At 36.7% G+C, this 15778-nt stretch overlaps 2 protein-coding genes across 5 annotated transcripts in view; one reads left to right on the forward strand and one right to left on the reverse strand.

Annotated features, from left to right (window-relative positions):
• Positions 1 to 12849, reverse strand: part of LOC120358357 (ATP-binding cassette sub-family G member 1-like) — a 54025-nt gene extending 41176 nt beyond the window's left edge. For 3 of the 4 annotated variants that reach the window (XM_039452398.1, XM_039452397.1, XM_039452395.1), the window contains exon 1: positions 12749 to 12849. The gene's annotated coding sequence lies outside the window, so the exon portion shown is untranslated. Of the gene's footprint in view, positions 1 to 7669; positions 7712 to 12748 lie in introns of those variants that run through there. The other variant, XM_039452396.1, reaches the window with a different exon arrangement.
• LOC120358358 (ATP-binding cassette sub-family G member 1-like) lies at positions 10307 to 14176 on the forward strand. The gene is made up of 4 exons (XM_039452399.1): positions 10307 to 10551; positions 10833 to 10979; positions 12756 to 12995; positions 13704 to 14176. Exons 1-4 carry the CDS (start codon positions 10341 to 10343, stop codon positions 13925 to 13927), a joined length of 822 nt encoding a protein of 273 aa, XP_039308333.1. The 5' UTR covers positions 10307 to 10340; the 3' UTR covers positions 13928 to 14176.
• Positions 14177 to 15778: the final 1602 nt, after the last annotated feature.

A 15778-nucleotide genomic window follows, 5' to 3' on the forward strand; every position in this document is an offset into this window, starting at 1 on the left:
AGTTCTGAGTAGTCTCAATCGATAACTTGAGAACAAATTGCATAACAAAAGTGTTTTTATTTTTTCTCTCCGTGCCCTACGAGCGGAGAGAAAAAATAAAAATCGCGATGCAAATTCTAATCTCTTTACATTTTTTTGTAAGATACGTCTCCTTGGTCGTCGCCCTCAAGAATTCACATTTTCAACACAGTGTGGCGCTCGCTACTACACTATCAGCATTTATGTGATGTGCATCACGTGACCGCGATCATGATTGCGTATGACAGGTTTCCTAACTGCTGAATCGTCAATAATATCTCGGTTCGTAGGGCAAATGACACATTTTTCTGCCGAATTCGTTTGCGTGGTGCAAAAATGCGTTAAATAAGCCTATTATTAATGAATATGTGCAGTTAAAAATATATATTTTGCATTAACTAGTGTCAATATTATATAATACTCCTACGAGTGCTACGTATAAAATTTTTCAAGTGTCATAAGATATGATTGACAAAGTGCCCATGAATATGATAATGAAACGAGGTTAATTAAATCGGATGACCTTATTAAATTTATTTTTATTTTTCCATCTTTCTCCAATGCATATTTTTACCTTTCCCAGCAAAAATGTGGTTTATTTTCTCAGGTCTGACTCTAAGTCATACTTTTTTAATTCCAGCGTTAATGTAAATGTATATTTGTATTAAATTGACGTTTGAAACAAGTGTCAAAAAATTGAATAAAGATATAAAAATGATTCCAATGCCTGGTGTACGTGTAATTTTACAAGTTGAGTCTCAGAGGCCTCAACGCTGCGTGTACTTTCTGGTTTCAGAAATTTGTAACTGGATTAATTAATAAGTAAGGTAAGTATATTTTGAATCCTGTTTATTAAAAAAGTTAATAAAGTAAGTGTAACTTTTACAATGTATATAGAGTTTACTGAAAACTAGTTAAAATAATACATGATATTAAATATGCTCGCTATGTTACAAAATAAATTATTTTTTATAAGAGAAAATATCTTTTATAAGACGCTTAGAAATATTATTGAATATCAGGTAATAGCAAGATTACCATATATTATTTATTTACAATTAACATTTATTTTGTAACACAGAAAGAATATTTAATATCATGTATTATTTTAACTAGTTTAGTGAACTCAATATATATTGTAAGAGCTAGACTCAACTTTGTTAACTTTAATAAACAGGATTTAAAATGTACTTACCATACTTATTAATTAATCTAATTAAAAATTTCTAAAACCAGAGAGAATACGCAGCGTAGAGGCCTCTGAGACTTAACTTGTAAAATTACACATATTTTTATATCTTTATTCAATCATTTGACACTTGTTTTAAACGTCAACTTATTCAAAATATACATTTACATTACGCTACAGTTAAAAAAGCATAACTTAGAAGTAGACCTCAGAAAGCGAACCACATTTTTGCTGGGAAAAGTACAATATGCATTGGAGGAAAATAGAAAAATAAAAATAGATTTAATAAGGTGCATGCGATCTAATTAGCTATGTTTCATTATCATATTCATATGCACTTTGTCAATCATATCTTATAACACTTGAAAAATTTTATACGTAGCACTCGTAGAAGTATAATATAATATTGACTCAAGTTAATGCAAAATATATATTTTTAACTGCACATTTTTATTAATATTACACTTATTCAACGTGTTTTTGTACGAGACAAACGAATTCGGCTGAACAAAGTGCATAATATATAAGCTTATCTATACAAGAAACATATTATTTATTGTCGATAAGAGTTGAGGTTAATTATATTCACGTAAGCAGTTTTTGAAATTTGTTTGATATATATATATATATATATATATATATATATATATACAGGGTGTTTCAGACCACCCGTACACCCCTTTTCTCTTCGCAGGATTAGGACCAATCAAAAATATGTTCAGACGAAAGTTGTAGGGTTTCAAAAGATCTATTCAATGATCTTATCAGTTTGACCTTGGATGGCGTCGCCAAGGTCAGATCGAAATCACATTAAGTTTTTTAAATGAAACACCCTATTTTTGATTCCAGAATCTAATAGCTGGTGTCAAGACCTTTCCAAAACACTACAAGAAAGTTTATTTTCGTTGACTACTTTCCGAGTTGTGCGGCTTGAAAGTTACACTACCGCCAACACCATGTAAATAACAATATAAAATCACGCGTTACGCAGAAAGCCGTGCAGCCGACACAAAGAAAGTAAACACGCAAGCCGGGCCAACAAAAACAGATCATGAAAAATCGTGAAAGTTAGCTGTCGCTACCGTAGATAGTCACATACATATGTATGTCATAATATTATGTAATTACATTATTACTTTAACGGTAGCACACGAGCAATAACGAGCGCGGCTTTCTGCGTAACGATGTCTAACTCGTGATTTTATACATATTGTTATTTGCATAGGATGTAGTAGAGATGTATTCACCACAACGCTATTGTGACTCAACTCAACACGAGTGACAATAACTCTCTCAAACTTGTCACCTACGTCTTCAATAACCGTCATATCAGTATCAATCGCGCAACAAAAATCCGACCCTCTTTATTAGTCTAGGTTTATTTAGCCATGTCCTATTCCAATGAAGAAGCATATGATATGCTGCTAATTTTAGGTGAGTGTCGAGGTACATTCATTGCAGCGGAAAGATTGTGGCGGGAACGTTATCCTGATCGGACTCCTCACTCGCGAAATATTTTTTCACGTTTGGCTAAACGAATCAAAATTAAAGGTGTCGTTCAGCCTCAACATAACAAAGGTACACAAATTCGTCGTCCGATTATGGATGAAAGAACAGTGGAAATTCTTGCATCGACAGAATTGAACCCTTATGATTCTTTAAGACGACGAGAACAAGATTCTGGTGTTAGTAAAATCAGTGTTTGGCGCATTCTAAAAAATAACAAATTTCACCCTTACAGAATGTCTGTTCATCAAGCGTTGAATTATAACGATATTAGACAGAGACTTGTATTTTGCAACTTTATAAGACAGCAACCACTTGATTTCCACTTGTAAATTTTATTTTCTGACGAATGTACACTTAAAAGTGATGGATCTGTTAATACTTGGAACTCTCGTTATTGGGCACAAAATAATCCTCACTGGTTGAGAGAAGTAGATCATCAAACCATTTGGAAAGTCAATGTTTGGTGTGGAATTATTGGAAGTCAAATCATAGGTCCTGTTTTCTTTGACGAAAATCTAAACGGTGATAGATATTCCGCCTTGATAATGACAGATCTTCCTGTCTTACTAGAAAATATTCCTCTGCAATTGCGCCTGAACATGTGGTTCCAACAAGATGCATGTCCGTCTCATACATCGAGAGTTGCTCGTGCGGCGTTAAATACTATGTTCCCCGACAAGGGGATAGGCAAATACGGTTCAATCAATTATCCACCCCGATCACCAGATCTCACCGTCCTTGATTATTATTTCTGGGGAAGGATAAAAAACTTGGTCTATCATGAACGTCCGACTACGAGGGATAATATGATTCGTAGAATAAGTGAAGCAATTCGATCCTTACGTGCCGAGGAAATTCTTTGAGCAACCAATGATTTTCAAAATAGAGTTGATGCTTGCATCGCAGAGAATGGTGCTCACTTTGAACATTTAGTCGCTTAACAAAACATACACTCATTCATTCCCGAACGTGAGAGGCAAGGGGACTCACGTGAATCAAGCACCCCAAACGTGAGAGGCAAGGGGACTCACGTGAATCAAGCACCCCAAACGTGAGAGGCAAGGGGACTCACGTGAATCAAGCACCCCAAACGTGAGAGGCAAGGGGACTCACGTGAATCAAGCACCCCAAACGTGAGAGGCAAGGGGACTCACGTGAATCAAGCACCCCAAACGTGAGAGGCAAGGGGACTCACGTGAATCAAGCACCCCATACGTGAGAGGCAAGGGCACTCACGTGAATCAAGCAATCTAAACGTGAGAGGCAAGGGGACTCACGTGAATCAAGCACCCCAAACAAGAGAGGCAAGGGGACTCACGTAAATCAAGCACCCCAAACGTGAGAGGCAAGGGGACTCACGTGAATCAAGCACCACAAACGTGAGAGGCAAGGGGACTCACGTGAATGAAGCACACCAATGGGATGAAATTCTCGTCACGTCCACGTCGTTCATTCTGGATAATGCTAAGCACGGGAAAATGCATACAGTCAATCTGGACATGATTGATCATCAAACATAATCAATCCAGTTAATAAACAAAAGCAGAGTACATAAAACTTTGACTCCCCTTTTCCTCCCCCATACACATACGCATGCACGTATGCACACACCCACACACAAGATTAAATCCGACTAAGTAACCACCACATGGTACATCTTGAGTAATGCTGATGCTGGCGGTAGTGTCACTTTCAAGCCGCACAACTCGGAAAGTAGTCAACGAAAATAAACATTCTTATAATGTTTTGGAAAGGTCTTGACACCAGCTATTAGATTCTGGAATCAAACATAGGGTGTTCCATTTAAAAAACTTAATGTGATTTTGATCTGACCTTGGCGACGCCATCCAAGGTCAAACTGATAAGATCATTGAATAGATCTTTTGAAACCCTACAACTTTCGTCTGAACATATTTTTGATTGGTCCTAATCCTGCGAAGAGAAAAGGGGTGTACGGGTGGTCTGAAACACCCTGTATATATATATATATATATATATATATATACACATATATATATATATATACTGTATATGTACACACACACACACACACGCGCGCGCGCACACGCACATATATCATGGAGTATGGACATAAGTCATGATTTCAACTTACACGTAAGATTATAAAGAATTAATGTATGTATGTATGTATATACATATATATATATATATATATATATACATACATACATACATACATACATACATTAATTATTATATAAATATATATATATATATATATATATATATATATATATATACCGGGTGTCCCAGACCACCCGTCCCACCCGATTTTTTCGTAAACGCGACATTTTAAAGAAAAATGTTTCAGACAAAAGTTGTAGGGTTTTAAAAGATCTATTTACTGATTTTATCAGTTTGACCTTGGATGGCGTCGCCAAGGTCAGATCAAAATAACATTAACTTTTTTAAATAGGACACCTCATTTTTGGTTCCAGAATCTAATAGCTGGTGTCAAGACCTTTCCAAAACACTATAAGAAAGTTTATTTTTGTTGAGTACTTTCCGAGTTGTGAGGCTTGAAAGTTACGGTGTACTGTAACCTTCAACCGTCATAACTCGGAAAGTCCTTAACCAAAATAAACTTATTTATAGTGTTTTGGAAAGCTCTCGAAATCGACTACAAGAAAATGCAATGAAAAATATAAGCAGAGAACACCGACTTCGCCCATGGTATCACATCGAATAATGCTTTCTCTCTCGACCCAGCGTCGAGCGAGGAGGATGCATTATCGTAAAGCCCCCCACCACTTTCCGCCCGCACCCCGATCGTCGCCGCGCAGCCTAGACACACGTACGAGCGCGGCTCCGCGTGTGTGCGGCAGCCGAGCGCTAGCGTCGAGAGACACCATTTCTGCCGGTGCGTGTACCTATAGTCCTACGCGTAGAGTTTTGAAGATACCTAATTACCGAGATCTCTAACATTCGGTACAGCTCTATGATGCCGTTTATTCTTGATTTATTAATTATTAATATTAATCTTCATTTAATGTTGATTATTGTAGCAATAAAGTAATTTTCACGAAAAAGCACCCTTACATACCACTCCTAAAAGTCATTGCTTAGAATTCATAATATTACGCAACTCGTCACCAATTCACGTTTTCTAATAAGCAACCCGGTCGTAAGCGTAATTTGTAGTTATGCCTTACCCGAACGAAGAAGCTGCGTTAATGATGTCAGTTTTGGGTAGAGCTGGAAGTTTTCGAGCAGCTGAAATAATGTGGCGAAATGAATATCCCGATCATACACCACATTCGCGCAAAGTTTTCAGTCGCTTACAACGTCGAATAATTGTAAAAGGTATTGTTCAGCCGGATCATAATAAGGGAAGGCAAATTCATCGATCAGTTCGTTCAGTAAGAGCACCTGATGTAATTGCATCTGCCTTTGTAACCCCGAATGATTCTTTAAAGCGACGAGCAAGAGATAGTGGAATAAGTCGAAGCACGATCAGTCGAATTTTTCGTGAAAATTCATTCCATCCATATCGAATGTCACTTCACCAGGCCATGACACATTGAACGATCATAGACAAAGACTGATATTCTGTAATTGGATTACTCAACAATTACCTAATTTCCATAGAAGTATTTTATTTTCTGATGAGTGCACCTTTAAAAGTGACGGCGAAATAAACACACATAATTTTCGTTATTGGGCACAAGAGAATCCACATTGGTATCGAGAAATGGATCATCAACGTATCTGGAAAGTCAATGTTTGGTGCGGAATTGTTGATACGCATATCGTGGGACCATTTTTCTTTCAAGAGAATTTAAACCGTTTTTTATACGCCGATTTACTCGAAAACGAACTTCCACGTTTACTTAAAGATATTCCACTCCAATTACGTCTAAATATGTGGTTTCAACAGGATGTCCCGCCCACACGTCTGTCATTGCTCGTCATCAACTGAACCGCATATTTCGCGGCCGATGGATAGGTAAACATGGTCCACATAATTGGCCACCACGATCATCGGACCTTACAATTTTAGATTATTATTTGTGGGGACGAATAAAAGACCTTGTATACCGCGAACGACCTACGACTGCAGAAGATATGAAAAACAGAATTCGACAAGTCATTCAGTCTCTAGATACTGACGAAATTCGTCGGGCGACGGATGATTTCCAAAGTAGGGTAACAGCCTGTATAAATGCACGTGGTGGACATTTTGAACATCGAGACTGAACAACATGCGTATGCACAAAGGTGACGGCAAGGGGAACCACCTTATGAAAGCACCCCGACAAAGGTGACGGCGAGGGGAACCACCTTAAAAAAGCACCCCGACAAAGGTGACGGCAAGGGGAACCACCTTATGAAAGCACCCCGACAAAGGTGACGGCAAGGGGAACCACCTTATGAAAGCACCCCGACAAAGGTGACGGCGAGGGGAACCACTTTAAAAAAGCACCCCGACAAAGGTGACGGCAAGGGGAACCACCTTATGAAAGCACCCCGACAAAGGTGACGGCAAGGGGAACCACCTTATGAAAGCACCCCGACAAAGGTAACGGCGAGGGGAACCACCTTAAAAAAGCACCCCGACAAAGGTGACGGCAAGGGGAACCACCTTATGAAAGCACCCCGACAAAGGTGACGGCAAGGGGAACCACCTTATGAAAGAACCCCGACAAAGGTGACGGCGAGGGGAACCACCTTAAAAAAGCACCCCGACAAAGGTGATGGCAAGGGGAACCACCTTATGAAAGCACCTCAACAAAGGTGACGGCAAGGGGAACCACCTTATGAAAGCACCCCGACAAAGGTGACAGCGAGGGGAACCACCTTAAAAAAGCATCCCGATAAGGTGTAAGTACGATCTTGTTACCTACACGTGGTACACCTTAGGTAACGCTAATACCTACAGGCGGCACCGATTATTTCGTTTTTACATTTTAAAAATGTTACTTTGACTTATACCTTTATGCCCAAGATCGATCTCAAGGTCGAATTCAAGATCATCATCAGGTTGATCCCTCGAAATCATGCAAATTTTGTCTGAGCCATTTTTTTGTATAAGCACATCCCTACGTTTTAAAAGGGTGGGACGGGTGGTCTGAAACAGGTATATTTTTCATTGCATTTTCTTGTAGTCGATTTCGAGAGCTTTCCAAAACACTATAAATAAGTTTATTTTGGTTAAGGACTTTCCGAGTTATGACGCTTGAAGGTAACAGTACACCGTAACTTTCAAGCCTCACAACTCGGAAAGTACTCAACAAAAATAAACTTTCTTATAGTGTTTTGGAAAGGTCTTGACACCAGATTCTGGAACCAAAAATGAGGTGTCCTATTTAAAAAAGTTAATGTTATTTTGATCTGACCTTGGCGACGCCATCCAAGGTCAAACTGATAAAATCAGTAAATAGATCTTTTAAAACCCTACAACTTTTGTCTGAAACATTTTTCTTTAAAATGTCGCGTTTACGAAAAAATCGGGTGGGACGGGTGGTCTGGGGCACCCGGTATATACACACACACACACACACACACACACACACACACACACACACACACACACACACACACACACACACACACACACACACATATATATATATAAATTTTTTATAATCTTGTAAGTTGAAGTCATGACTCATCACAAAAAATAAATATATTGCTTAACACTACAAAAAGGCGTAATATCAGTACAACATTACCTTTTCAAAAAAAAAGAAAAAAAAGCGCTTGTTTTTGTGCGCGCGCGCTTAAAAGTCTTTATTTTTTTAATCAAAATGATATGTATTAATATTTTCTATAAAATCTTTTTTTCAAAACGAAGTGGTATTTACTTAAAGTAAATATCTTGAAATTGTGTAATCTAATAAAAATGATATGCGTTTGTCCAAAAAAATGTATGAAATCTTTAAAGTGCGCCTGTTATAAAGAGAATATATTTTTTCTACAAAACCCAAGTAGTAGTATTTGTATTTTCAAAAAATTTTTGATGCACAAAAACATGGCGCTGTTAGATAGGAAAAGCAATGAGAAAAATTGAATAATTTCTATACAAAACCTAATTGTTACTACTTCTAGCGACGCCGTGGAATTGCCGCGGGAAGCACCGGCGATCGAGATTCTGCGAGATGATACCGAAATTAGTGACTGCGAGTAAGTCCTACCGCCAGGGGCGTGACGCCCGTTCGATTCCCATTTTTTTTGCGTGCGAGAATAGTGCTATCCGTACCGTGCGAGTCCACGTGATGGTCATTGTCGTACCGCGTGTCTTTGCATCGTAATGGTTATCGTACCGCGCCGTTTGTAATTCGTTCCGTCCTGCCGTGATCTTCGATGTAATAATTTCTCGAATCGTTTGAGACTTTTCCGAGTAACGAGAGTACGCCTCCGTTAGTTGTGCATACCAATAGCGTTAATCTGTCCCTCCCGTGAAGTTGCTATCTTTCAGATTATTCCAACATTACTTACTGCCGCTTGTAATCGCGTACCGTTTGTAAACTCCTTGTATTCGTCATACTGTGTCTCCGATTACCCTCAAATATATTGTCTTTTATTTTTTAAATTGTCTCTAAAGTTGTGATTGCGTTTCCCTCCTCTTTTCCCGCTACACTTAAGAACTACCCCTCTGCCAAAATTCGGAGCAAGCCGCGGGCAGAGATATACGCCTTTTCGTGTTGCGCATTTGCCGATCTTTTTGAAGCGGCGCGAGAGATCGCGCCTGGCGCCCAAACACTAATTAAGCTTGAAGAATTTCCGCTTACCGCCCCCCTTTAAATAAACGCCGGACTTTAAATAAAATGGGTGAGAGATTTTTGATTAAATCGTGTCTAAAATTGAAAATTGATGTGTTTCATGATATACTTCGGAAAAACTCCCTTTTTTACAGCATTATTTTATAGTATTCCAGCTTTATACAGAGTATGTGCAAGTAACATCCGCGAACCCACCTGTTCGAACGTATTTTGTCCAGCTTTTTTATGTAAAGTACTCACAAAATAGGTTTCACTTACACATTATATGGGTCGCATTGACCCTAACAAAACTTTGCTGCCGTGCTGTTCGAATTCTAGTTGACCAAAAAAGTTGATCAACCATATCAATCGAAAGAGGAGATTTCAAACTTTTTTTATGTCTTGGTCCGAACCTCCTATCTCATTCCGTCTTCACACAGGAAGCGTTCCAAACTTCATATGGAGTCTCTTAGACACACTTACGTGTTTAAGGATTAATACATATATAAAAATATACGCAATAAAAAAAATCGATTTTATATGACCTTCCACGTTTAAGGTAAAGTAAATCTTAGGTGACGGATATACGAGTAAATTATTAATGATTTATTAAATTTTTGTTCAATTTTCTTGTAAAATTGACCTGAGCGCATCTTCTTTTTACGCATACTTCAATTCTAAAAAAAGTTTTTGTGATTTTGTAACGTAAATTCGAAGATATGTAATAATGTCTGTAAATGCCCGTAATTTGCGATACTTTAACATCCTCGCAAAGTTGAATACATTTATAACTATTATGTAACTTTATCTCATGTTTTTTTTTTTCTAATCTTTCACCAGAAGGCAGTCAGTAATTTACAATATTTGTTTAGCAACGTAACTATTCATATACAAATATAACGATGGCTTTGCATAGGGTAAAGGGTGTGAGCGGAGAAGTTCGGATCAACGGTAAAGTTCGTGAACTACAGAGCAAACTATGGAAGAGGATGTCGTGTTACATACAGCAAGACACCATTCTCACACCATACGTCACCGTCGAAGAAACCATGACTTTAGCCGCTCATTTGAAACTTGGCTGCACAATCAGCTCCGCTTATAAGCACACTCAGGTTTGTCACAATTGTCTGTCCACTTTAATTGTTGCGTCGTAAATTCTTCTCCGAAGTCTGACCCCTATTTATAAGATCTTATGTTCAGTTTCGAAAGGCAACTTGAGAAAGCTCCACGACTGCTTCTCATAAACTTCTTTCTTCATGACACGTTTAATTTATGGGTTATGTTCATTGTTATCTCAATGTTTATCTGAATATTGCTGCGCCTTGCAATTATATTTATAAAAATGAAACTTTATAGAAATAGAATAGTTTTTACGCTTGTTGTACGTGTGCAAGTTTCAGAGTTGTTGGAAATGCTAGGGCTGAGCCATTGCTACGACACTTTATGCGGAAAATTATCGGGAGGACAGAAAAAGAAGCTTGATATCGCTTTAGAACTCCTAACTAATCCTTCAATATTATTCCTCGACGAACCAACAACTGGTAAGCATTAGGAATATCGATTACATGATAAAAAATTCTTAATTTAAATTATATATATATATATATATATATATATATATATATATATATACATATATATACATATGTATAAATATGTATTTACATCGATATACATATACAGCTTTTTTTTATCTTTTGTTCCGAATCTATTGTTGATCTTGAAACTGGATTACTATATTCCTCTACTATAGAGGAAAAGAGGGTATTATGGCTACTGTAGACAATATGGTTACTCCTATTATTTCCGTTATTAAGTGACGTATTCTAACAATTGCTTATGGAGTTATTCGTTTAGTAGCCTGTCATTTTTTAGTGATGCTAATATGCCAATACATAATGACTGCCAATTGTTATAAGGCATGTTTACTATTGAGTACTTCTAAACTTTTTCAAGGTACACCTTTAACCTTTAATTACATACACTTTTTCATTATTCTTTAACTTGAGTGTATTATCACACAAAAGTACATACACTCGAGCGTTTTTTCGTTATTTAACTTTTTATTTGGCCGTATACATTTTGAGTTATACAAAGTTAAAACAATAACATAGAATTTTGTTAATATGGTTTTTTAAACAAAATATTTTCTCAAAATATTTTTTCGAAAAATCGATTGTCATTCTAAAGACCGGTGTTTAGAAACATTAGAGACATCATTTAATGCTTGTTGTTTAATATTAAACAAGGATAAAATGATATTTTTGATGAAATTTCTAATGGTATTTCTAAAGCTTCTGAACGCAGGAAAATTCTAAACAATGGAAAATTAAAAATATATAATTTTGTAACAAAGTACTGTGTTTTCTTTTAAATTAAACTAATTTTATAATATTATTTTTATGGATAGCTATATTAGAATCACTTTTTTCTTTCACTGATTATAGAATGCATTAAATTTTTTAAATCAAGTTCTAAATAATAAATATTTCATTACTTTGAATCTAGAATCTGTCAAACAACACTCTGACAAATGTAATCGTTTCAAGTTTTAATAGAAAATATTAATTATAAAAAAAGTTATTCAATATAATGAAAATGGATACCATATTACCCTCTTCTCCTCTATCAATTACTCTTTGTGTTATATTTTTATTTAAACGAAATAATCTTACAAACTCTAAATTATTTAATCCAAATGGATCATTACGTTGAAATCTTTCTGTATTTTCGAACACAATGTTTACATTTTCCATTTTAATTCAAATTGATCATTACGTTGAAATCTTTCTGTATTTTTCGAACAATGTTTGCATTTTCCAAAATATTTATTATTTTAAAATGAATTAACCTTTTTAAAGCTGCCATTGTTATATAAAATTTTCACTGTTATGCAGAATTTTGATTATTTATCGTATATGTATCTTTATTTTAAATGCCATGACTCATACGATGTAAATCGTATGGTACTTTTCGAATACGACTGCGTAGTAATCATTCAGGGGCCATATTCTTGAAAAATAACGTTTATAAAAATATACGAAAATACTATAGTATACGTTACATATATTATAGAGTTCCCTAGTATTTTTGTATGCAATATTTTTTGAGAATCGGCCTCCAGGAATGAAAATCAAATATTGAGAGTCGTATACGAAACTGCCATTTTCGTATGCGATATATGTTCAAGAATAGGGGATTGCGCTCGAATCTCATTTCTTGCTCGATGCGTTGGGTGCGGAAAACGAATGCAAAATGCGTTTATCGCAGAATGTTTATCGCATTCTAGGATAGAGTGAGAATTATTGACCTTTCAGGTCTGGATTCCTTCTCGTCCAGCCAATGCGTCGCTCTCATGAAACGATTGGCGGAATTAGAAAGGCGTACGGTAATCTGTACGATTCATCAGCCGAGCGCCTTACTTCTGGAGAAGTTTGATTCCCTGTACGTGATGGCCGATGGTCATTGCATATACAGAGGCCCGGTTAGATCCTTGATACCACACCTGACTTCCGTCGGCGCCCAATGTCCATTTAATTACAATGTAGCAGATTTCGGTACGTACATCTGGAACAATTAGAGCAATCTTAAAGTCTGGGCTATCTCTCTCTCTCTCTCTCTCTCTCTCTCTCTCTCTCTCTCTCTCTCTCTCTCTCTCTCTCTCTCTCTCTCTCTCTCTCTCTCTCTCTCTCTCGCTCTCGCTTTTGAGACTATGAGCTACTTATGGGCGAATGTAGCTGATGGAATACGAAATCGCACTCTGCAGAAACGGACCAAGGCAGCAGGTGGCCCGTTCCAAGACAGCGAAATCATATCTAAAGCGAATTATTATAAATTGCACGTTATCACGAAAGAGCAGCTTGACTCACCACACACACGAGAGTGTAGTAACGGTCTTAAATAAATTAGGTAATAGTTTTGAAAAAGTTAAAGTTAAAAATCTAGACTGTGTTTGATATTGCTGACAAATGTCATTAAATACATATAGTGGGTGATGATTCTCATCTTTATTGATAACATCGTCTATTTATATTGTAAGCGCTCTAATAGAAACATCAAGATAACGAAGTAAGAATAGTCGCGTGTCAAAGTCTTATAACGACGTGTTTGAATAAGTTGATTGCAAATGTACTGACAGTGCGCTCGGCGGCGAGGTGTTAAAATGGTCAACATTTACTTTGAAAGCATGCTACATAAGAGCGAATAATCATATAGTTCTCGAAATAATGCATAGCTTTAAAATCGAATCCTTAAATATGTTTCAGTCATTGAGGTGGCGATCGGCGAATACGGAGTTGAGCTCGATAAGCTGGTGGCGGCGGCGGAAACGATACCGAACGATGAAAAGCAGGTCGCCCTTACCGCGAGGAAGCCTGAAGAAAGTAAGGTCGCTTCTTTTTCGGGAATTTTATTTTTACCTTATAAATTTAATTGTAAATGTCGAGTAGATAAAATTGTTATCCACGCGCAGATTATTTACATTCTGTGATATTTTTAGTTTCAAGAAACTGCGAAACTACGCCAGTTTCTTTGGTAAGAATAACATAATTATTACATAAGTATAAGGTCTATAACAAATTATAGCCAATAAATATCTAAAAATCTAGCCGTTTGAAATTTGAAACGCTCTTGAAGGCCAAGAGATTGTGCAATCATGTTTTATGGCATGTTCATTAGGAAATTTAAAATTAGCAAAATAAAATTAAAAACATTTTTTCTTGTAAGAGTTGATTTATCAGTCCGTAGAACTCTTTGTAAAAAATAATTGATCTCCTGTACATGTATGTACTTCATGGAACTGACGTTCAGATAAAAGATGGTGCATCCAACAATCGTCGATAAAAACGATGAAATAGAACATAATAAATTTGTATTTTTAATAATAATATTTCCTTTGTTTACGACACATTTCATTTTCTTTGTCATAACCTTTTTAATGAATTTTCTATGGACCTCGCTTATTCAATAATTTTTTTTCTTATTTTTATATTGGGTGTACAACTTAATTCGATCCGTTCTTTTTGCTTGAAAAACGTATTTATTTGAACGATAAAATAAATTAATACCTTAGTCAAAGTATTGTCCATCGCTAGCCATTAGTTTTTTCCTATTTTTCTGGCAATTTATGGATTCCGTCGCGGAAGAAGCATGTATTTTTTGAAGCCAAGAATGAATTAATCCAATTTTTGATACCTTGTTCTGAAGTGAAGCGTATTCCAGTCAAAGCATTCTACGTCGATCGAAACAAATGGTAATCAGAAGGGGCAAGGTCTGGGCTATAAGGCGGGTGAGCCAGAACTTCCCATCCGCTATTTTCCAAATAGTTTTTAACCAGAACAGCAACATGAGGCCGAGCGTTGTCATGGTGAAAGATTATAGACTCGTGTCTGGTTGCATATTCTGTACGTTTTTTGGCTATAGCTCGCTTTAAACGGATCAATTGTTGCCTGTAGAAGTCTCCCGTGATAGTTTGATTAGGTTTTAGCAGCTCATAGTAGATCACACCTTTCTGATCCCACCAAATATAGAGCATTACCTTGGCACCATGGATATTCGGTTTCGGTGTTGATGTTTCCGGTTGGCCGAGCTTTACATATGATATTTTGCGTTTTGGGTTGTCGTAGTGAATCCATTTTTTGTCCCCGGAAATGATTCGATGCAAAAAAGACTCCTTTTTGTTCTGTTTAAGCAACATTTCGGACACGCAAAATCATTGTTCAATATCTCTCGGTTTCAATTCGTATGGAACCCAATTTCTTTGCTTTTGGATGTATCCCGCGACTTTGAGTTGTTTTGAAATAGCTTGTTGTGTAACTTCCAATTTTGGTGCAAGCTTTTCTTGCGTTTGACACGAATCTTGATCGAGTAATGTTTCTAATTCTTCATCTTCAAACTTTTTTGGTTGACCCGAACGCTCTTTGTCTTCAACACTAAAATTACCACTTTTAAATTGTCAAAACCATTCTCTGCAAGATTTATCCGATGGTGCAGATTTACCATACACTTCCACAAGCATTCGATGCCCTTTAACTGCACTGTTCTTTCAATTGAAACAGAAAATCAAAACTTGTCGCAAATGGTGCTTATTTGGAGTGATACTCGACATTTTGAACGCAGTAAAAATTAAATTTGTTATGCAAAACTCAAAGGCTTGTAAACAATATTTGGTTAACAAATGTTGACACTTCACGATACAACAAAAATCAGCTGTCGTCGTCAACTATTTATAGCACCTGGAGCCATCTTTTGAAAACGGATCGAACTAAGTTGTACACCCAATATATAGAACGCAGCTTGAACGCTTAGAATCCGAAACATGATGTATCGAGTAATGCTATAT

Source organism: Solenopsis invicta, chromosome 8 (assembly GCF_016802725.1).
Source record: "Solenopsis invicta isolate M01_SB chromosome 8, UNIL_Sinv_3.0, whole genome shotgun sequence".
NCBI classification, from domain to species: Eukaryota; Metazoa; Arthropoda; class Insecta; order Hymenoptera; family Formicidae; genus Solenopsis; species Solenopsis invicta.

Coding starts and splice junctions, on each gene's coding strand:
- LOC120358358 (XM_039452399.1), top strand. CDS start 10,341: ATGGCTTTGCATAGGGTAAAGGGTGTGAGCGGAGAAGTTCGGATCAAC. Junction 10,980..12,755: donor CCTCGACGAACCAACAACTG/GTAAGCATTAGG, acceptor TTGACCTTTCAG/GTCTGGATTCCTTCTCGTCC. Junction 12,996..13,703: donor TTACAATGTAGCAGATTTCG/GTACGTACATCT, acceptor AATATGTTTCAG/TCATTGAGGTGGCGATCGGC.